We start from the raw sequence: 22,926 nt of genomic DNA, 5'->3' as shown, positions 1-22,926 counted from the left end.
AAAGACTTACAGTTTATATTAAATAAAGTACTACAATCTCAGAAAGAATGAAAAAGAAGCAAGTTCTCCCAAATATCAAACACAACCTACATGTATGCGTGTGCATGTGAGTACAGTATAATTTGTGGAAAGGAAAACATACGGCAAACAGGTGATGAAGAAGAATGAAATACTGGAAATGGATGTCATATGTGAGACCCTGCCTCAAACAAAAGAATACAAACAGTGAAGTGACTGGATTACTAATTCTGTGGCTGGTACTGCAGACTCATCCCAGCAGTGTGAAGAAGTCTGTTCTGGATTACCTTGTCTTCCCACCTCAAGGCTTGGAAGACTACAGATTCTGATCAGACCCTACTCCAGATTTTTCTCTGTTACAGGGGATCAGATGGTTGGTCACACAACTCTTATCTGAGCACGTGATTAAACAGACCATCATGAAAACCTAACCTTTAGACACCAAAATAACCATAAGGGGCATTTGAATCATGAGCATACACATGCCATACACAGTGGTGGGGATGGGTGTGGGTTGCATTGACAGTAAAGCCTGTGTCAAGCCAGAAAACCTCAGAAAGGTATGAGTAGGAAAAATTACATCACCTATAATCAAAATCAGATCCCTGACACCGAATGCAGGAGTAGGGGTCCATACCATACATTTGTTTTTCTGTGGCTCCAAACCAGACAACTTATGATTTAATTCTAGCGCTATCAATCAAGTCAGTGCATGGTAGCATCTCTGAGACAGAAAGAGCAGAAGCAGCTGTTGACATTCTTTTAGAGCCTGACCTAAGGCTCACTACACGCTTGAGCTTGGGATTAAGGTTTTAATGTGATTTTTAAAAAGTAGACTTCCATTCAGTGCTACCTGCCTAAGAAGCAAAACTCTGGCACGCATAACTTCAGCTATAACTGGGGCTTTTTTTTTTAAACCCAGGAAATCTTCTTATAAGGACAAACAACTTTCTTAAAACAGTCTAGTTTTTCTCAATATACATCTAAAGTCTTTAAATTGTTTTGTTATATAATAAAGTTGAGATTATAAAGAACGTTAAAGACTTTTGACTTTATTATTTTTTATTATGTGTACATGGAGTGTGGGTGCTCATGGTGAATAGTGGTATTGCCTTCCCTGGGGCTACAATTACAGGCAGCTTTGAGCTGACCAACATAGGTACTAGGAAACAAACTCTGGTCCTCTGCAAGGCTCTTAACCACTGAGCATCAGACGTCATTTTGATTTGTAAAAGCTAACAACACAATGTGAAAAAAAAAAAAGCCAATACATTGACAGGAAAACTATTTTCAAAAGCACCATTTACTGCAACTCCAAAATAACCATGTTGGAAAAGGATTTGCTGGTATAGAGAAGTATGATTTAAAGACACACACACACACACACACACACACACACACACACACACACACACACACGTTACACAGAAGTTGCAGTGATCACACTGAAAACTTTATCAAAGCTCCAACAGGTTGCTAACCATGTGCGGGAAGCTCTTAGATGAGCCCGCACTCCCACCTTAGATCTCCTACCTTAGATGAGCCCGCACTCCCACCTTAGATGAGCCCGCACTCCCATCTTAGATGAGCCTGCACTCCCACCTTAGATGAGCCCACACTCCCACCTTAGATGAGCCTGCACTCCCACCTTAGATGAGCCCGCACTCCCATCTTTCTTAGACAAGCCCACACTCCTATCTCTCTTAGATGAGCCTGCACTCCCATCTTTTAACCAGTCTTGCTAAACAATCATGAAACAGTATATGGCAGAACACCACATATTCCAGTAGAGACCAGATTTTACAGTATTTTGGTGGAGTGTGACAAGTGGCGAATGGGCCAGAATTTCCTAGTTTGTTACCTATAACACATTATTCATTTCAGAATCATTTGTAAATTAACCATGAGGTTCTGTATACTGGTGGTATCAAAACAAAATTTTTCAGAAGTATACTGTGACAATTTTCAAGAATTATACAATATGCTTATGAGAACACCCAACACCTTAATTCAGGATACTTTTAATTTTCTGTAATAAAGCATTTTCTAATTAAAAACCTGACAATGTTAGAGATACAACAGAAACACTAAAAGCAAACAAAATGTTGACTACAGAGCATTATTCTCCTGAAATGATTGAGAAGACTAGTCTTTGGGTCACATGAGGCACACAAGTAGTGACACATCTCTTCACGCCCCAGAGCACTGCTGGGCGGCAAGTGATTAAGCAGACTTTCAAACAGGAACCTACCAATCACTGCTGGGCTAGAGACTGAGCTCAGCTGGTAGAGTGCTTGCCAGGCAGGAGGGCGCCCAGTGATGGTGTGTTCCTGTAATCCTACCACCCGGCCAATAGGGTGGAGGATCATTGGTTCCATCACACTTGGCTATACAGTAGTGGAGGTCAGCCTGGGATACATGAGACTCCGAAAAGACACTGAGAGAAATCATACTTTTCTTCAATATCACTGAAGTGCTTAGAAACATTTATTTTCTGCTTAGAATGTTTTTCTAAGCCATCACAAACTACATACCCAAACTCTGACAGCAGGACATTTAATATTATAAAGGAGAGGCCTAAAGGAAGCTGTTGTACATCACAGTACTGCAAATCTAAGGAATTCACACAAAGAGCGTAAAGGAGAGAGCAGTCAGACACCATCTACTCCATAAAGGCTGGAGGACGCATCAGGAATTCGGTCCGCTTTCGCCTGGCAGACATCAAGTCAGTCCCCACTATACCCTACCATCTTGCTGATCTTGTTTCCATTTGCGAGACACATAGTACTAGCAGTCAACAACAATTCAATATGAAATTTGTCTTTAAAACATAACAGTGTTATGATTTTCAAACACAAAGCAATATCCTAACTATAAAATTCATCAAGAACCTGTGGAGGACAGAGATACACTAAAAACACATAGTAGTAGGTGTTTCTTGAGTAGAATGCAGACTTCATTTTACATCAATTAAGCTCTGAATTTCCAAAATATAAAATACCAAAGCTTTTCCACATCAAACTTTAAAAATCAGAAAATTTCATTTTTACCTTAAAAAGAGAAAAGAAAACTTCAGACCATTTAATAATAATAATATTTAAAATCTGGAATGTATAGCCAAATTTGTACATTTTCAAGTAAACAGTTTGATTTGACGGTTCTCTCAGTAAACTTCAACTTAAAAGGATAAAAAAAGTTCTGTTTACCCACAGTACACACAATAGTGATACTGTTAATTTTTTTCAACTTAAAAATGTAACACATGGCAAATAACAAAAATCATATAGTGAACAAGAGACTAAAACAGGCATCAGCTTTAAGAATTAATACAATGCCATAGACTTATAACAACTTGTAGTCAGCAGCATATCCTGAATGTCATGTATAGAAATGAAAGCTATAAAGTAAGGTAGTTTTGTTAGCTGTATAATCCAAAATCTATGAGGAAATTTTGGACTCTACTTAAGCCCAGCGTTATCAATGCAATACCTGTCTTGGAACAATGGGCAACACTCCCACTTATGGGAGATATGATCCTTTTTTCACACAGTGAAACTGAGAAAAATGATGTGAAACGAGAAATCCTTCTCTCTAAGGTAACTTTCCTAAATATCCCAGTAATGCAAATCTTGGGAAAGGCAGTTTCGAATCTCACACAAAATAGATTATTAAATATAAACACAAATCTTACTGCTTGGCACCAGGATCTTCTGAAATTAAATAACTTTAAACCATCATAATATTCTTAAATCATATTTCAAACTGTTATATCTAACTGCTTTTATTTCCTGCATGAAAACTGTCCAAATTAATGTCAACCTCAACTGTATATACAGCAAGTCACAGTTCAATTCGCAACAGAAATGATCACCGACCCTCAGTTTTGTTAAAATCATAATATTAAGATATATGTAAAACTTAGGATTTGTCTGTGGCCGATGATGGGCCCACACAGCGCTGTCTTAGGCTGCTCTGAGGATTGTCTTTGCTTGTTCCCTCTCTATTTTCCGTCTCCTCTTCTGAAACATCTTCTTCATCAGCCTCTTGTTCTTCCTCCACTTTTTTCAAAGGTTGAGAAAATTCTGGTGATGGTTTTTCTTAAAAGACCAGAAATTTACTTTAGTTAATGTACTGATTTTGCTTTAGAGTAAAATTAGGATACAAGGATTCATAAGCCCTGACTTTTATGTTTAGATTTTCAAAGTGAATAAAGCAGGTTATTATACAATGATTCCTTTATCACATTCAAATTACCTAACCCAACATTATGAACCAATGTCAATGCAATGAACATAGAAGCTGAGATCAAATATTCTGCATTAAACAGATCCATCTTATAACAACTTGATATTAATTTTCCACCTCTAAGTATACTAAAACTTCAGCACTATCCTGTCTCAGGTCCCAGAGAAACAAGAATCACATACTTAAAGAAGCTGCATTCTTGCCCAGATATTTTCTCTTTCCCTACCCTCACCTTTGTACTAAGGTATAACTGCAAGAAATAAAATGGAGAAACCTTAAACACACACCCAAAGTACAGCCTTTCTACTTTTTAGAGGGCCCGATGCTAATTAAGTTTGAATCATAATGTGTTAAAGAGACAGATACAGATGAAAAGACGTTTATGGTATGCAGTGATCCTAGGCAACCCACCACTGCAGGGAGGTTAGCAAACACAGCAAGCTATGGGAAGAAACTCAATGCTGACAACCTGGCATGCCTCTTCATACTGGGACTTACTCCTTGTCCTATGTCATATCCATGGGATTTCAGTGAGTACTACGGTTTACAATAGCAGTACCTTACTCAGAATGATTCTGTCCCCTCAAAGAACAACAAGTAATGTCTGGAGACACTTTTGAGTGTCATACCTGATAGGGACAGAACTACAGGCACCAGTGCAATACTGCTGACCATTCAACATTACACAACTCAGTATACACAAAACACAATCTCAAACAAAACTGACGTGTGTAAAATAGAGAAAGTGTCAAGAAGCAAGCTTCATATACAGTGGAATACACCTGAATTTCCTCAACTCTAAGATTATGAGCCATGGCCTTCTATGTTCACCTCACATTAACAGAAAAGTTAATGCAAGTTAACTTCTTGCACACCAAGTTAAATTATATTATTAGTAATGAACAACTATTTCTAATTATGTAGACTAATTTATAGCCTAGTTTACCATCAACACCAACCAACCCTCAATCAGCTTTTCCTACTATACTATCAGGAAAAAAAATGGAGAATTAGTTGAATACAAAGACATTTTCAATACCTACAAAGCTATATGAAATATAACATTCTCTGAATTATGACAATGTTCCAAGATCTGGAGTTATTATTTTATATGAAATATTTATCTCCCACTGTCCCTTTATGCCACAGCTAACAAGCGTCATCATTCATATTTAACAACCTAGGCTCAGAACAGCTGGTGACTACATTTACAGAAATGAAAACCCCTCAAAGTGTCAGCTGTGTAGTGGGTGTAACTCAATGAGAGTGCTTGCCTAGCATGAATACAACCCAAAACTCAAGCCCCAGGACCCCACATGTGCATGTGCACATTGACTTACTTGTAGACTGTTGCTGAGGTTTGCGTCTTTTTGAAGGGCAAAGGCAATCTGCTACAAATATCATACACTGAAAAATAAGCAGAAACCTAAATGTATGACATGCAATACAACTAATACTAACAATGTTATCACGTTTTCAAGTATTTATCTTAGTACTCTAAAAGTGAAGTACTTACAAGTCCCAGCAGCAGTCCTGAGAGCACTGTGGCAAAAGCAAAAACCAAGTATGAGCCCCATGCTGGTATTCCAAGGTCATGAACAAAATAGCTGTGGCTAGTCTGCAATAGAGACAAACAAACTAAAACCATGCTCATTAAAAACAAGTGTTAGAAATGGTTAAGATAGAAAAAGCTTAATCCATACCCTGATGTACACGGAAAGCTGAAAAAGTGCTGACATAGTAGTCATCCTAAAAAACAGAGGAGTGAAAAACTGAACAAGATACACAGCATTGCCTATGTCTGTACACTACACTTCTACTCTAAGTTTCTCCAACATGACAAGACTTTCTTGCTCAGATTAATCAATCTAGAGCCTTTAATGAGATATAAATAACGTATAGGAAATAAACACTAAGATAACACGTAATTACTACTTTCACATTGTTAAATTCAAGTGGTTTGGATGGTGTTCTTGTTTTGTTTTAAAGTTAAATAATCGAAGTGTTTGTTGGGTTTATGACAAGTTTCCTGTAACAAGGACAATTGGAGCTGCCTAGGGCTTCTTTACACAAAACCTCACAGCTCTCTCTATCCAACCCAAATGCCAACCTGCTTCGATGAGTAGAGGAGCTTGCTGAACTTGGAGTAGCCCCCTCTCCAGTCTACTAATAAAAAAAGGGCAACCTGCTGTACTGGATTCAAGAGACACTAAAGCAGCCACAGTCCTCTACTGGGGTAGAACAACTCACTGAACTGCTTCTTATGTTCAGCACAGAGAAATACTCGTCACGTTGCTTGTGCTGTTTAAAGGTCAAGTATAGGTGAGGTGGTTCACAAATGTAATCCTAGCACCTGGGAGGCCAGGGCAGGAGAATCAAAAGCTGCAATCCAGCAAGACCTTGTCAAAAACAAAAGTGGAACTGAAATGTAAAACCTCACTTGTCTGACCATTGAAGGATAATGGCAAGTTTTGATAATGACAAGTTTTGCGTCCAGCAACAAAAAGGGAAGGATGTACTTCTACTTCCACACACAACAAGGGCTAATTTCTTTCCCCATTCCCAGAATCCACAGAAGCTCTGTGTTCTTATGGTTAGTATTCCCAACTCTTCGTCTTCAAATGCAAGTATGGGGAAGGTCAGGAGAAATTTAGTCACACCAAAATGGGACCATGATAGTCTATCTGCCAGGTTTCTCAAGTGGAGCACTGGATCCAAGGAAACATGCTTGCCATTCTCAAGCCTAACCGCTATGGTGAATGTGTCTATCTTCTAGCTATGAGCTCACATCATTCTCATTGTCAGACATACTATTCACACAAGTTATCAGGACCAGCCACCCAAACACAGTTACTTCACATTAACAATGAAAGTACATGACTGAACACTCTTACTCCCATAAAATTAGGATCAAGCAATAACTTTCCTTACGCATTATGCTGCTCAGTTTCTAAAGGATCAAGTTCTCAATGACACATTTAACCACATCAAAGCTAAAATAATCTGAAAAGTGCATTCAATGTGGTCCTACAAAATGCCTACTCCTAGCTCCCATGAATAAAAGTATCTTTTAACAGTCACAGTAAACATATATCTGATATACATAGCATAAAAATCTAAGAAACAGCATGCCTGCTTTACTTACATGAAACATAATTATCTGCAATTAATTTTGAAGGAAGATAGTCCTCATACTTACAAAACAGAACTTGGACCAAACCATGATGATATAGGTTCAACATTCTTCCATTCTTTCTCACTTATGAAGTTTATGAAGTCCTTCTTAGTCCTTGGGCCCAGATAGCGCCTAAATTCACCATCTTTACAACTAAAGGTCAGAACTAAATATTAGCTGGCAGCAGGAAATAATTGTGTTCAATCATTTCTTCATTTTACAGTCAATCCTAATCTTCAAAAGATACTAGCAAAGCACCAGAACACATTATTATGTACTGATGGCATCAGAGCCCCAAACATATAAAACCATAAGCTTTACGATTTTCTTTTTTCAAATAATAAACTTATGAATCATCTCAGTCACAAGTTTTGGTGTGGGTAAAGGACTCTTACCTTGATGTAAGTAAGGTAGGGGACTCCTGACACTTTCGAGGTTGAAAGAATTCACGTCTAGTACAGTATGCCCTATGTTGAGAGTGCGAGGGTAGATGGAGCAAAGGCTGAGGACTTGTCTTCAAGTTTTTATTATGTAAGACACTTATCCTGAGAGGTTACTGTGAAAGATACTTTCCCTGACTTTCTCAGTCTGCCATTTGTTTACAGGAAGGCTATTGATTTTTATGTGTTAATGTTGCATTTTGCTTACTTTGCTAAAGTATTTATCAGCTATAGATGGTTTCTGGTGGAATTTCTGGGGGCCTTTCTGCATCGTCATATATATCATCTCCAAGTAAAGATACTTTGACCTCTTCCTTTCCTGTATAAATTCCCTTGATCTCTTTCTTAGATTCCCTCTAGCTAAGTGCTATATTGAATAGGTATGGAGAAAGTGAGCATCTTTGTCATATTCCTAATTTTAGAGGAAATGCTTGAAGTTCTTTCTGTTTAGGTTGATGCTGGCTTGCTATAATTTGCAATTATGCTGAAGTATGTTCCTTGCATCCCTAGTCTCTCCAGAGCTTTTATCATGAAGGGGTATAGGACTTTGTTAAAGGCCTTTTCTACATCTAATGAGATGATGATGTGGTTTTAGTTTTTTTATGTAATAGATTATGTTTCCTGATTTACAATGTTGAACCATTCCTGGATCTCTGGGAAGAAGCCAACTTGATCATGATGGATAATCTTTTTGATGTGTTCTTGAATTTAGTTTGCAAGTATTTTATTGAGAATTTTTGCACCATACCCATAAAGGGTATTATTGGTCTATACTTTTCTTTCTTGGATCTTTGTGTGGTTTTAGTATTAGGGTAATATAGCTTTGTAAAAAGAACTGGGACGTGTCCCTTTCAATATTGTAAAATAATTTAAGAAGTACTGGTGTTAGTTCTTTTTTAGGCCAGGTAGAATTCTGCACTGAATCTATCTGGCCCTGAACTTCTGTTCATTGGGAGATTTAATTACTACACTGGATATATCAAGAAATTAATCTACTTCTTTTACAGTTTGACTTTTACAGTTTGACATCTACTTCTTTTACAGTTTGACGGAGTACATGTACTTACTTACTTACATGTAAGTACTTACTTACATCATACTTAAATAAGCATGTCCCTACGATTCTCTGAATTTCTTTGGTGTCTGTTATACTATCCCCCCTTTCACCTCTAGTTTTACTTGGCTAAAAGTTTGTCAATCTTGTTGATTCTCATATACAAAGCAGAAATAAGGTTTAACACACACACACAAAGGAAGACAAAAAAAGGGGAAAATTTACTTTGCTGCTCCAACTTTAAATGAGGAAATAAGTCCTTCTTCCTTCCTGGTATTTAGTCACCAGCTAATTACACTGATGTCCAGGTCAAGTAAACAGAGATTGTCACCCTCTAGGTTAGTGTAGTTTGGGAAACACAGAGTAGCAGAACCAAGACTTGTTCACTCAAACTCACAGCCATTCAGTGTCGCCCCCAGCTGTATAACCTGCATTTCCTCAGACCATGTTCCTCCTGTTTACAATTACTCAGGAAAGCATACACTCTTGAGAACTCTATCTAGTCCCAAGGTTTCTTAAAACTCACGTTCTCCAGTAACTGCTCTGACCAATTGTGGCTTCTCTCCATCAGCCAGCTTCCTACAGAACTCATTACGACTCTGGCTAATAGTTACTGACTATATTGAAGAAAACCATACCAATCATGAGAACTGTCTAAAGAAATTACAGTCTCCAAAACAAAGAGTGTTTTATGTATCATTCATCTACTGTTATTTATAAGACTTAATGTACCACTAGCTAAAACCAAATCAAGCTCTCAAGTCTTTGCTAAATATGAGATTATCTTAGCTCTTCAGAGACCTACTGCTCTCTGTGATCTAATCCTCTCCATGATCAAGAACTTCCAAATACTTACTGATAAATAGAAGGAAGAGCAGTTATGATAAACCGTCCACTTAATCCTACCAAAGACAAGGAATAAACAACAATTAGGGACAACTGCTTACTTAAAAGTTGACTTTATTTAAATGCTAATAAGAAAATACCTAAACATAATCAACAATGAAAACATGAATTAGTTGTTAAAGCAACTTTAAAGACACATTAATGTACGTAAGTCAGCTAAAATTTATGAAGCATAAATACTGAAGTTATCTGTGAATAATTAAGTACCTGAGAAATTAGTATTACCACAGTAATTGACTAGTAGTGACCAGCCAAGTAAAAACAATCTTAAGGACATCTCAAACCAAAATGCATTTGCCATTCAAGAACAAAGGTAGTTTTATTGTTGCTGAAAATGGGAAATGTTATTACACTATGAGCCTTGACACATATCATTAAACATACGTCAAATATGATAAACAGCATTAGCAAGAAAACAGATTGAGCCAGAGCTGTTACTGTTAATACCTGTCTGCTCTGTGACATCCACTTTTGCAACTTTAACCTCAAGATCTTCTCCCCACTCAGCAAAACTTTCCCATTCTGGCTGAAGATTCTGACAAGCAGGGCACCAAGGAGCATAACTACAAAACATGGTTAAATTTTTAAAAGTTAAGTACTTTAATGACCTAATATTTTAGGCATACTTTTTGAAGAATGTTTCTATTTATAACAGAGAAAATGACCCGTGTGGGGCACCTCACACCTGTAATCCCAGGAGGACTACTGAGTGCAAGCCCAGCATGGGTTAGAGTGTGATCTTTGGTTGAACAAGGAAGCAAATTGGGTAACTTTATGCAGATAAAAAAAAAATTGAAAGCATGAGCCTGGCAATGGTGGACATCAAGAAATGCTCAACTGGTGAACTGAACCACAGTAAAAAAGCAAGCCTGAGAACACACTCTTAAATACATGGGAACTCTCTAACGCGGTAAACAGCTCTTTTAAAACCTTTAGACTTTTCAACTAAAACATGGCAGAAAGTTGTGTTTGTTTAAGTTCACCAAGTTAAGTAATTTTACAAGCAGGGTCATGAGCAAAATATTGGAAAAATAGGAAGTACCTGGGCTCTACAAGCTGCAACCAGTATACAATCACTACTGGGAAGAATTACCATCAGGGATTGCCCCAGGAAGGCAGGTTACTCACAGTAAAGGAAGCTGAAGACCTATATTCTTATGTATAAATATTACTCTAAACAGCTGAGTACAATAGACAAAATTCTACTGGCCAGCACCATGACACCAAGGATGCCAGTACTCGAAACACCTCTCTGAAACTCACTATCTTTCCAGGTCCAAGTTTTTCCTTAGAATTTTGTTTTCCATTTCATTGCACGTTGGTTGTAACTTACAGCCATAAAGAACGAAGTCTACACATATTAAAACCACTTCTGTAATCTCACATTTTCATGAATTGCCTTAGGAAAATTAAGCTTCTAAGACAGGCATGTAAATAAAGCAAAACTAGTGTTACATACAAAAGTCAAACTCTTTTAACAGTAAAATTACAATGAAAACAGATTTATAATAAAGGTTATCAGAAGTGAATTTACAGAGAATCATCCACTTGTGGTTAAGGGTGGAATATCACTACTAGCAAGTGTGTTGTTTCTTAATGCTTTTTAAGAGTTTCTCCCTCTTACTTATTTATTCATTCACTTCACCTCCCAATTGCTGACCTCCTTCCAGTACCCACCCCCCACACTTGCCCTTAAGAGCTTCTTTCAACTCCCAAATTTTAGCCATGGATAAAAGGAAGCATGGGACACTGTAACTTCAGATGGATGTTTTTATTTCATTCTCAGTATTATGGTAGTTTAGTTCCCCTTTATACCTTTTGTGGATATTTACAGTGTGACAAAAAAGTTTAAAGGTATCTTCCTATAATATTTGACTATATTTTACATATCAATTTATAATCATTACTGCTTTAACACTGCTATTCATGACAATGACTGAAAACAAACAGCACTGGTTAGCACTCTTCTCCTGAAAATTGACTTTAGTGAGCAGCCAGCCAACTGTCAGTACACTAAATGTCTTCCCTACAGTAGTCTCCATAAAAATGCTTTAGACATTTCCTTTTGTTTTATGTCTCAGGTATCATGGATGTCATCTGGGTTCTCTCTTGAGGATGTTCACTTCCACCTTTTCCTTAGTGTACAGCCCTAAACATAATCACAATATAGGAAAACACCAGAATCTTACTCAAGGGTTGCTAACAGTGCCTGTATATATTTACTCTTGAAGCCCAACAAAACTACTATGACAACATCTGAACAGGTCAATCGGTAAAAGTGGTTAACCAGTATAAGGAGTATGTAGAATAATTACCAGAAAATGTATGTAAAGATACTGAGTAGTGTTCAGTAAGCAATGAACATTCAATAGTGGTGCTTTTGCCAGATCAATAATGGTATCTATCAGTAACACTGTCAATTAACCACTCCATTAATTTATCATCTAAAACAAAGGCCAAAGGTAGTTTATTTCCTACAGCAGCAGAACGGACATTACTGAAGTAGAACCATCACACAAGATAAGTGTTTGAATAGTAAATGATGAACTGGCGTTTTTAAAGGGCCTATTAATAATCATACTAATGCATACGCTATACCATTTGTAGGCCTGTAAGTCACAATTCAAGCCATTCTCCAAATTGCAAACGCGCCAGCCAAGGAAAAATGAGATTCATATTAAAAGAAATGAATGTAGGCAAGGAGAAAAAAAAAAAGAAAATAAAGATTTTAAGATACATTTCCACTTATTTGACATTTACAATAAAAAACTAACCCCCAAAATAAAAATAAATAAACAGCTCGAAATTCAAACATTACAAATAGATAAATATAGCAATTTCCAAACGACAGGTTAAAAGCGAGATTTTGTTCAATATAATCTTTTGTAAAAATTTGGAGACTTAAAGTCTAGATGTCTATATAAGATTACTAAAAGTCTATAGAAATAGCCAAGACCTCCATCCCACCCAATCTCACACTCAAACCCGCTAGGCTGTTCCAGCGAATTCGATGTGGCACGTAATCCTTTAATCGCACCAGTGCTTAGCAACCATGAGGCTCAGTGCACGCTCAGATAGAAAAGTAATATTCCCGGATAAGAAACGACCCTGGAGCTGGGGGCTGCAAAAGTTGGGATCTCAAGACCTGGCAGAAGAAGATGGATGGGCCAGTCAGGTGTACAGCTTGAGGGAGGAAGCTACCGGGGACACCGCCACCACTACCACCATCAGACACCCAGACAACCTCCCCGCACTCACAATTCTATCATCCACTCTCCTTCAAGCAACGAGGTCCAGTTCTCATCGGTGAGGACTCGCACGTTGCTCCGCCGTCCCAGAGCCCCAGGGACCGCCCAGAGAAACAGGACCAGGGCTGCCAGGGGAACCAGGAGACGCCCCAAGTGCGCCATGTCAGCCGCTCTCCCAGCCTCAGCGCGCTCCCGCCCCATCTCCCCGCCGCAGCGCCACTTCCGCTTTGGAGGCCGCTCTGCTCATGCGCACTAATCTGCCAGTCGCGCGAGCCCCACCCCTCCCAGCAACTCAGTGCGCACGTCCGGGCCCAGATTCCCCTGCGGGAGGTGGAGGAGGAAAGAGGAAGTACACCTGTTTCAGTGCGCACGACTCATGAGGATACTGCTGATTGTGGTCACCCTGAAAAGCGCTAGAAGGGGCGGTAGGCGGAGGGATCAGGGTGATGCTCTAGAGATGAGTGGCTCTTTGTGCCCACCAGTGCCTAGTAGGCTCACCATGACAGTTTTCTCTGGAACTTTCCCGTTTCAAAATATCACCAGTTAGACGAATGTAGGATGTACTGCTCCTGTAGTCTTCCGGTGGCCCACGATGGCCATGTGCTAATCATTTTCGGGGTGAGTGGAGGGGTGCCTCTTAAGAAGGAAGGTAGATGTTCGCGGAAGAAGCCAAGATGGCTGCAGCAGCTCCAGGCTTCCAGGCATAGAGTAGGATAGGTGGTTCTAAGCAGCACTGCATACTCTCTATCATGGGAATATTCTAAGATTTTAAGCAGCACAGCTTTATCGTCGTAATGTGACTGGACCTTCCATCTCAGGTTAGGTTTGTTCCTCTGAGACGTGTTTTGTTTTTCTCCTGCGTCAATTTTATTAGATTTAGGGCAAGGATCTCTTTTGACCGAAATGTGCTGCTGCTTGCCTTAAAAACTCTTTAAGAGAATGCTATTAAATTTGAGATGATCAAATCAAATTAACTCTGCTAACTTATCAGCCACCTGTTGGATTCATTTAAATTGGTCTTATAAATCCATCTCTTCTGTCGTTTGGGTATTGGTGTAGACCATAATCTATTTTGCTGGAGTCCATAGTGTTTTTTAAAAATAGTGTAATTAATAATATATAATTCACATGTCATACATTTTTCACTTAAGATACATGATGTAATTAATGGTTCTTGGTAAATTCACATAGATGGGCAACCATTACCACAGCCAAATTTAGAACACATATCACTTCAGAAATCCTCATATCCATGTGGAGTCACCAGTCCCCTTCTGCCCATCCACTCACTCCTTACGCTGGCCCTAGGCAAACAGGCATCTACTCTCTGTCCTAGCTGCTTTATTAATTGAATCTTGTGTTGTCCCTGGTTTGAACTCTTTAAGCATGAGTCCCTGAATTTCCTCTAACATAATGGAAGCTTTGTTACCCTCCGGCTCTCTCAAAGGTAGTTTTTGTTGCCTGCTCTTTGCCTCCCTGTATATGGGTTATAGTTTCCTGTTTTTGCATAACTCAAAATCTCTTATTGGAAACTAGAGTTTTAGGGTCTGTAATTCTGGATGTTGATTCCCCTTGTGGCTGTCCATTTTCTGTCACTCTTGTTGTTTGATTGTTTAGTGAGTAGGCAAAGCAATTCTAATGAAGTCTGTTTCTCAGAGAATACAGCTCTGGGCAGGTCCACAGGTAATCTGGGTGATAGTGGTTTTAGCAGGGCTCATTGCCTATCACTTTTTGTCTGCCTCATTTCTTATTTCCAGCTGTAATATTACATGAAGTGCTCACCGATGACTTAGTTTTGTTTTGTTTTAATTCTCAGAGCATAAATTGTTCTGCAATCTAATACATTTTGGCAGATAGTTTTTGAGGTCTGTGGCTGAGATTTATTTTAACCCCAGGATGATTAATTCTTCATTGCCTCCTTTCTTAGTTCTCTCTGGTGAACTAAGTGGCTTCTGCATTGGCATCTTGCTCTTACTTAAGGAAAACTTTTTTTTTTCCCAAGTGACTTTAGGCTTGACTGTTTCTCCGTACTCTTGTTTAATTTCTTTTTTTTTAATTTCAGAACTGACTCTCCTGGGCGCACGCAGCCTCAGTCATTATTCTAAGTGTAGCGTAGACTAGCAGGATCTAGTTTTCCGGACTTACTTCTAATGGCGTATAGCCTCAGTCACATGAGCAAAAAGGTTGAGGAGGTGTCTGGAGGTATTCTCAGTCTGCTGTACCCAAGGCTTTCACTGTGCATGTGGTGTTGAGTACACCACAGATTTAGTCCTTGCAACAGGACTTGGAAGGAATTAAGATGCCAGTGACCTTCCCTTCCTGATGAGACACTCTGTCTCTTGGTTGGGAATGGAGAGGAGATGGAGCCCTGTGTTCTTAGTCACACCCGTCTGCAGTGGAGTTTTCACCAGAATGGCCTGGGCTAAGAAAATGATAAGATAAATTAGGAGTTTGAGATGGGTCAGATGCCAGAGACTCACTGTTCCTACTCAATGTTAGTAGATTTTCTTGAAGGAACGACAGTAACAACAACAAAAGCATCATTTATTGTTTCCAATTTCCAGAAACTTTTAGTGAGTTTTTGGTTGTATAATTTTCAGCAATATTATCAGATGAGTTGTGTCCCTTGGAATTTATACACTGAAATCCTGATGTGCAGTAATTCAGAATGAGAGTGCATTTAAAGATAGGGTTTTTAAAGAGGTGGTTTAAATGAGGTCATCTAGCGGCCTCAATTTTCTTAAAAAAAAAAAAGTATGCTATATAGTTTTATGTCAACAACACAGCTGAAGTCAACTGAGAGAAGAGAGCCTCAATTAAGAAAAAAATGCCTACATAAGATCTGGCTACAGGCATTTTTGTAATGAGTGACTGATCGGGGTAGGTGCCAGGCCTTTGTGGGTGGTCCCATCTCTGATCTGGTTGTCCTGGGTTCTATAAGAAAGCAGACTACGCAAGCCAGTAAGCAGCACCACTCCATGGTCTGTACATCAGTTCCTGCCTCCAGGTTCCTGCCCTGTTTGAGTTTCTGTCCTGACTTCCTTCAATGATGGACTACAATGTGGAAGTTTAAGCCAAATAAATGCTTTCCCATCATGCTTTTTGGTCATGGTGTTTCAACACAGCAATAGAAGTGCTAAGACAAGGGAATCCCTAGGAGAGAAGGACGTTAGAACACAGGTATATCATAAAAGTTCTGGCAACTTTAGGAATAGATGGAACAAGCCTCAAAATAATAAATGCTACGCACAATAAACCTATAACATAAAAACATTATTTTAAATGGAGACAAACTGAGAGCATTTTCTCTAAAACCAGGAACAGGACAAGGATGTTCACACCCTCTTATCTATAAGTGCTTGAAGTCTTAGTTATAGCAATTAGACAAGAGAAAGGCATAAAAGGGATAAAAATAGGAAAGGAAGAAGATAAACCATTCCTATTTACAGATGACACAGTTGTTTAAAAAGACCCTATTGAGTCTGCTAGAAAACGTTTGAACCTAATAAATACAGTAAAGTTGCCATATACAAAATCCGTGTTAAAAAAAAAAACAACCCAACAAAACAAAAGCCTTCATTGTACTCTCAAAAAAAAGTATTAGGGGGATTATTCCATTTAAAATTATCAGCCCCCAGGTAAGTATTTAGGAATATATCTAACCAAAGAAATAAAGAACCTCTCCAAAAAAATCTTCAAGATATTTAAAAATGAAATTACAGATTATGAAAAGACATCTGCTCCTGGATTGGCATTTAATATTGTGAGTGGCTATGCTACCAATATCAATTTACAGATTTAATGCAATACCTATCAAAATCCCAATAAGAGAGAGATCTAAAACAGCCACAGCATTCCTAGGGAGTATGAACACTGCTGCTTGACAACCTGACCTCAAATTATACTATGGAGCCATAGTGATCCAGATGGCTTGGCCTGAAGATCAGACAGACAGGCCAATAGGGTGGAACAGAGGACCTGGAAATCAGACAGCAAAGCCGTGCCCACTTAATTTTTTTTTTTTTTAACAAATCAAAAACCTACATTAGAGAAAAAAAGCCTATTCATCAAAAGGTGCGGTGAAATTTGATATCTACCTGCAGAAGAATGAAATTAGAGTTGTATTTTTCACCTTATACAAAAATTAATTTAAAACTTGAAACACTGAAACTTCTAGAAGAAAACACAGAGGACACCCTTCAAGATACTGGGGAATATATAACCCTTTTAATGGAGGACCAACAGCATAGGAACTAGCCCCAAGGATCAGCAGATGGGTCTACAGGAAAATCAAGTTTTGTTCAGCAAAGGAAATGGTCAGCAGAGCACAGACAGCCCACAGCACGGAGAACATCTGTACCAGCTATGCTTCAGACAAAGGGCTGAGCTGACATTCAGAATTTACAAAGAACTGCAGAAATTAAATGCCAAGGAAGTAAAACTGTCTATAAATAGGCAAGTGAATTGAATAGACAACTTTTCAAAAGAAGAAACACAAATTGCCAGTACCTATTTTTTTTTTTTTATGTTTTATATTTCTAGCCATCAGGGAAATACAAACTAAAACTACTTTGAAATACCACATCACCCCAATCAGGACGGCTCTCATCAATAAACCTAATAACAAATGTTGGAGAGGAATGCGGTGAGCAGAACCCTTATTCACACTGGTGATGGTGCAAATTAATACATCTATTGTGGAAGTCAAGCTTGGAGATTTCTCAAAAGATAAATAAATGAAAATAGAACTACTATGCTGGTTATTTTTATAGTTATCTGAGGGAAGAGAGCTTCAGTTGAAAAAATGCCTTCCTAAGATCAGACTATAGAAAAGCCTATATGGAATTTCCATAGTGATTGATGTGGGAGGGCCCAGCTCACAGTGTGGTACCACCCCCAGGCTGGTTGTTGTGAGTTCTATAAGAAAGCAGGCTGAGCAAGCTATATGATGCAAACCAGTAAGCAGACTTCCTTCATGGCTTCTGCATCAGCTCTTGCCTCCAGGTTCCTTTTCTGTTTGAGTTCCTGCCTGACTTCCTTAAATGATAAACACTAAAGTGAACACCTAAGCCAAATAAGCCCTTTCCTCCCTAAGTTGCTTTGGTCATGGTGTTTCATCATAGCAATGATAAACCTAACCTAGACCTTAGACTTCCAGCCTTCAGGACTGGGAGAAAATTGTGTTTTATTTTAGAAAATTGTGAAAGCACTTGAGCAGTGTTGGAACTTCATTGGGGCATGCTCAGAACTAACCAGTTTTACTTGTTTTGCAGAGGAGTGGGGCTGCAAGCCATCTGCAATGCCATCTAGAACTGTGTTATTATAACATGGGAAAACTTTGGAAACTGAGAGAATGGCTAACTATTCTACCTTTATGATTTACCCCCCCCCTTTTTTTTTTTGATGGTAAGTCTTATTCTTGGTACACCCACACTGAACACTGGACCTTTAACTTCACTTTTATCATAGCATCTTATATTTGCCTGCACAGTGGTGTCTCTTTCATATGGTGCCACCGATTGAACTGTGTCTGTCATGTACATTAGTGTATCTTTGACAGCTATGGGTCATTGGTGTTACCAGATTCTATAGGTCAATTAAGCTTTTAAGCTGAAGAGTTAGTGATATCAAGCATTTTAAAAACACAAAAGTTGGGGCTGGAAAGCTGATTTTGTGCTTAAGAGCACTTGCTGCCTTGCAGACCACTGGAGTTCAATTCCCAGCTCATGGATCAAGCAGCTCACAATCTCCTGCAACTCCAACTCAAGGGCAGCCGATGCCCTCTTTTGACCTCTGTGGGTACCTGCACACACATGGCGTTCATTCACATGAGCACAGACTCATCCACGTCAATTAAAAGTAATTGTTAAAAATAAGAAAAAACTACAGGAGTGTTGAGTGTTTAACTCTACAAACATAAATGTGTATGTCTTGTACGTATACCCACACCTACATGTATATGTGAATACATATTCAGTCAGTGTGACAAGATAATTGTATGTATAATAATTTAAATATAAAATATAAATCTATGAATTGATTTTATCTTACAAGTTTTTAAAATTAAAATAATTATTCATTGGTATATGGATGAATTGATTCTGACTCTAATAAACAGCACAAACCTTGGTCAGGCTCCTGATACGAAATGACATTTTATATGTGTGTGCTTTATGTCCATCCTCCCAGATATTTAAAATTACCTTAAAATTACATGTGACACAGTGTAAAGGTGTATAAATAGCTGATGTGCTGTGTGGTGTAAGAAATAAGGATAAAAACCTTTTCATGTTCAGTTCAGATGTATTTAGTTTGAATATCGTGAATGTGTGTGTTATATGTACAGGTTCATGTGTTTACATCTGTGTGAACAGTTGTGCATGTGAACAGGTGTATGTGTGGAGGTCAAAGGTCCAAGCCAGGGGTCTTCCTCATTCTCTTCACCTTTTCTATCTTTGAGTCGGTGTCTCTCACTAAAACTGGAGCTCACCAATGGGGCTAGACTGGAGGACCAGCAGGCCCCGTTTCCGAAGCTCCCATCTCTGCCACATCAGCTTGAAGATTACACAAGCACACACTGCATCCAACATTTAAATGGATGTGAGGGATCTGAACTCGGATCCTCAGGCTTGCTCAGCAAGCACTGTATCAACTGAGTCACCCCAGGCCATGCTTGAATAATTTTAGCCTATAGTTTTAATCTACAGATGTGGAACCTGTGGGCGCAGAGGATCCAACACTAAAGTCATCAGGTTTGACATGCAGCTTGATGAATCTGAGTAACATGTTTGGAATACTTAGTTTACTTGTATACTTAGAATAATAGTATACTCGAAGAGTCAGAACTTTGGCCATGCACTCTAGGACCTAACTCCAGGCCTTTTTTCATAAGAAATAGACCAAAAATATAAACCTTTCCTACCATGTATACAAATTGACTTTGTTTTTTAAACAATTCTAGATAAATTTACCTTATGGGCAGAGTAGCAAACTGCCTCATCTTTAAAATCCCAGGGGAAAGAGTTTTGCACCTAAGTGTTTTCAAGGGGAAACCAGAAACAAGCTCATCTGGAGAAGCCCTGGCTGTATGTCACCATGACAGGATACAGCTACTCAAGAGTCTCACAGGTCTTTAAGCCAAGACTGAGAAGATGAATTGCATATTCTCTTTTCCTACTCAGATGTGGGGGAAAGGCACGAGTCACGGTCATTCTAAACTTAGGAGATTAGCTTTCACGTTTAACTTGTAAAAAACTTATTAAATATTTTACAGTGTTCTCACTCATGCATAAAATATCGAAACCTAGTGATTTTCCTAGAGAAAAACCTGAAGGCTCAGAGATTTTTTTCATGTGAATCCCCACTTTTAGAGTTAGTAAATAAAGATTTGGTCATTTGATAGCTTACTAATTGCTGCAGTACTTACAGCAGGTTGCGGAGGATTTGCAGCTCAAGATTAGTTTAATAAGTTACTGGAATTGTACAGAAGGCATGATGAAAGCCAAGGTTATAGACAACAAATATAAATTCTGAGTTTGAAGCATGTGGGGTATAGACATGAGCAGCAATGTTCCAGGCAGAAGGCCCGAGAGAAAGAAGATGATTTAAAATGATGCAGAGCCCAGACAACAAGAGACACTTGAGTTAGATCAGCACAGAAATGAGATTCACGTCCTCCTGGGTCTGAAGGATACACCTGGCCCATGAATATGTGAGATTAAATAAATAACACTATATCTACATACTATCATTTAAGAATAAACTTTGTGCATATAAGCATGTTCCATTTACACATAATTATCCTTTTAAAATTCAGTAATTATAGAAAATGACCAGTCATTTAAGGGAAGTCAAGACAGTAAGTTATCATACTTTCAATTTTAATATTTCCAGTTTAAATATTGTTTGGATCCAGTAGTATCAGGGGTAATTGTTTTTACAAAATTATAGTATGTTAGGCTACAGAGATGGCTCAGCACTTAAGAACACTGGCTGCTCTTTTAGAGGACCTGGGCTCAATTCCCAGTCCTTATGTGGATGTTTAAAAGCAACTGTTACTCTATTTCCATGGAATCTGATGCCCTCTTCTGGCCTATGCAGGTAGTACACACCCATGGTTTCACAAACATACATGTAGGCTATCATGTTTTGTTTTATTTTGTTTTGTTTTAAGCATAGTGAGTTATCTTTCAGTGCTACCAATTACCTCCAGTGACTTAAGCAACAATTAACATTATCGCTATGCGGTTCTGTGTATTAATAAAAGGAGTGGCATAATCCTCATGGTCCAGATCAGAATGTTTCATGATGTTAAAATGTTGATCAGGGAACCATTATCTGAAAACATCACCAATGCTGAAAGACCCCTTCCAAAGCAACTTTCAGGTGGCTGGCAATCAGTAGAGTCATGGCCAAGTGGCCCTTTCCTCATCACTTCAGCCATTATTTTAGACTATACTTGTACTTATAAAAGCTTAAAACAGTGAACAGAATTCCACAAGCTGTTTCACATGCTTCTAGTTACCACATCCCTTCACTGCACCAGAGGCCGTGCCAAGTGATTGACCCAAGACGCCTAGGTTTGTGTAAGCACATATTTTACATGTATTTACATACTGCATTACATATTACATTGGCCTCTCCTGAGGCTGCCTGAGTTCCTCATGACTGGCTTCCCCCAGCTCAGTGGCTCTCAACCTGTGAGTCTCACAGGGTTTGCCTAACACCTTCAGAAAACACATGTTCACATTCCAATTCTGAACAATAGCAAAATACAGTTATGAGGTAGCAATGGAAATAATTTTATGATACAAGGAACTGTACTAAAGGGTCACAGCATTGGGAAACTTGAGAACTCCAGGTAAGCCATCTAAGAAAGCAAAGGAGAAAAGACTGTCTTTTATGATCTTGTCTCAGGAGCAGCTCTCCACCTGTCCCGCCACATCGAGTCCATATAGGTTAGCCCTACTCACTATAGGAGGGGACCCCTGGCCCAGGTCCACCGAGAGCCATTTTGGAGCCTGGTCAGCTACCCCATTTATTGTTTTAAGATGGGATCTCACTAGCCTGGAACTCATTCTCACTGGCCTCAATCTTGCTTTGACCTTCCATCTCAGCCTCCTGAGTAGCAGCCTGCCCAGCACAATTTCTGGTTGTGAGGTCCTGGGTGCGTGCGTGCGTGCGTGCGTGTGTGCGTGCGTGGGAGAGAGAGAGAGAGAGAGAGAGAGAGAAGCATTCTCATTTGCTCTTTCTAATTCATCATTTCCTCATCTTTTATATGGAACCAAGAAGTCTACTGTATAAACTTTCTGTAAGAAGTAGGTGAGTTCGTGGTGCAGAAGGCTCTTTTCTGCCAGGTTATGTTATTTTGCAGCTCAAAATCCTCTGTTAACTTCCCACCATAACCTGATACTTAGGTAAGACAAAAAGACAGGAGGCTTAGGGGCGCATGAAAATGGAGTTTGCCCAGGAGTCTGCTTGACACGTTTGACCAGCCAAAGAGCAAGACTTCCAGCACTGTTAGTGTGTCTCCTGCTTCCCGACTTTAAACCTTCCATTTCCTAGGAATCTTAATTGAAGCCTCATTTACATTAAAAAGCATATCCTAAACCCTTTGTGCCGCCTTGGTGGCTTCTGGCTTTACTTTCCAGATTACAAATATGTTCAAGACACCTCTGGAACAATGCTATATAATCCCGCTATCAAAAAGAAAGAGAAAAGGAAAAAAACTCTTAGCAGCTTCTAGAGATGTCACCGAAATGGTACACGTGGCTAAAGCCGAGACACTTAATTGAGACTCTTCTTTGAGGAGCCATGCTCACAGGCAGATACATTTTATTT

The 22,926-nt window shown here is 38.9% G+C and overlaps 1 protein-coding gene across 1 annotated transcript; it reads right to left on the bottom strand.

Moving 5' to 3' along the window:
- Positions 1-1,062: 1,062 nt before the first annotated feature.
- Tmx1 (thioredoxin related transmembrane protein 1) lies at positions 1,063-13,277 on the bottom strand. Its single transcript, XM_028789748.1, has 8 exons — positions 13,097-13,277; positions 10,286-10,401; positions 9,789-9,834; positions 7,463-7,591; positions 5,967-6,012; positions 5,780-5,881; positions 5,604-5,670; positions 1,063-4,115 (listed from the first exon to the last, which is right to left on the bottom strand). The coding sequence occupies exons 1-8, from the start codon at positions 13,246-13,248 to the stop codon at positions 3,937-3,939; spliced, it is 837 nt and encodes a 278-aa protein (XP_028645581.1). The 5' UTR covers positions 13,249-13,277; the 3' UTR covers positions 1,063-3,936.
- Between the last annotated feature and the right edge of the window lie 9,649 nt (positions 13,278-22,926).

The sequence above is a fragment of the Grammomys surdaster genome, unplaced genomic scaffold (assembly GCF_004785775.1).
Source record: "Grammomys surdaster isolate TR1022 unplaced genomic scaffold, NIH_TR_1.0 127, whole genome shotgun sequence".
NCBI classification, from domain to species: Eukaryota; Metazoa; Chordata; class Mammalia; order Rodentia; family Muridae; genus Grammomys; species Grammomys surdaster.
Note: the sequence above shows the minus strand (reverse complement) of the source record. Positions and strands in the feature narration are given on the sequence as shown.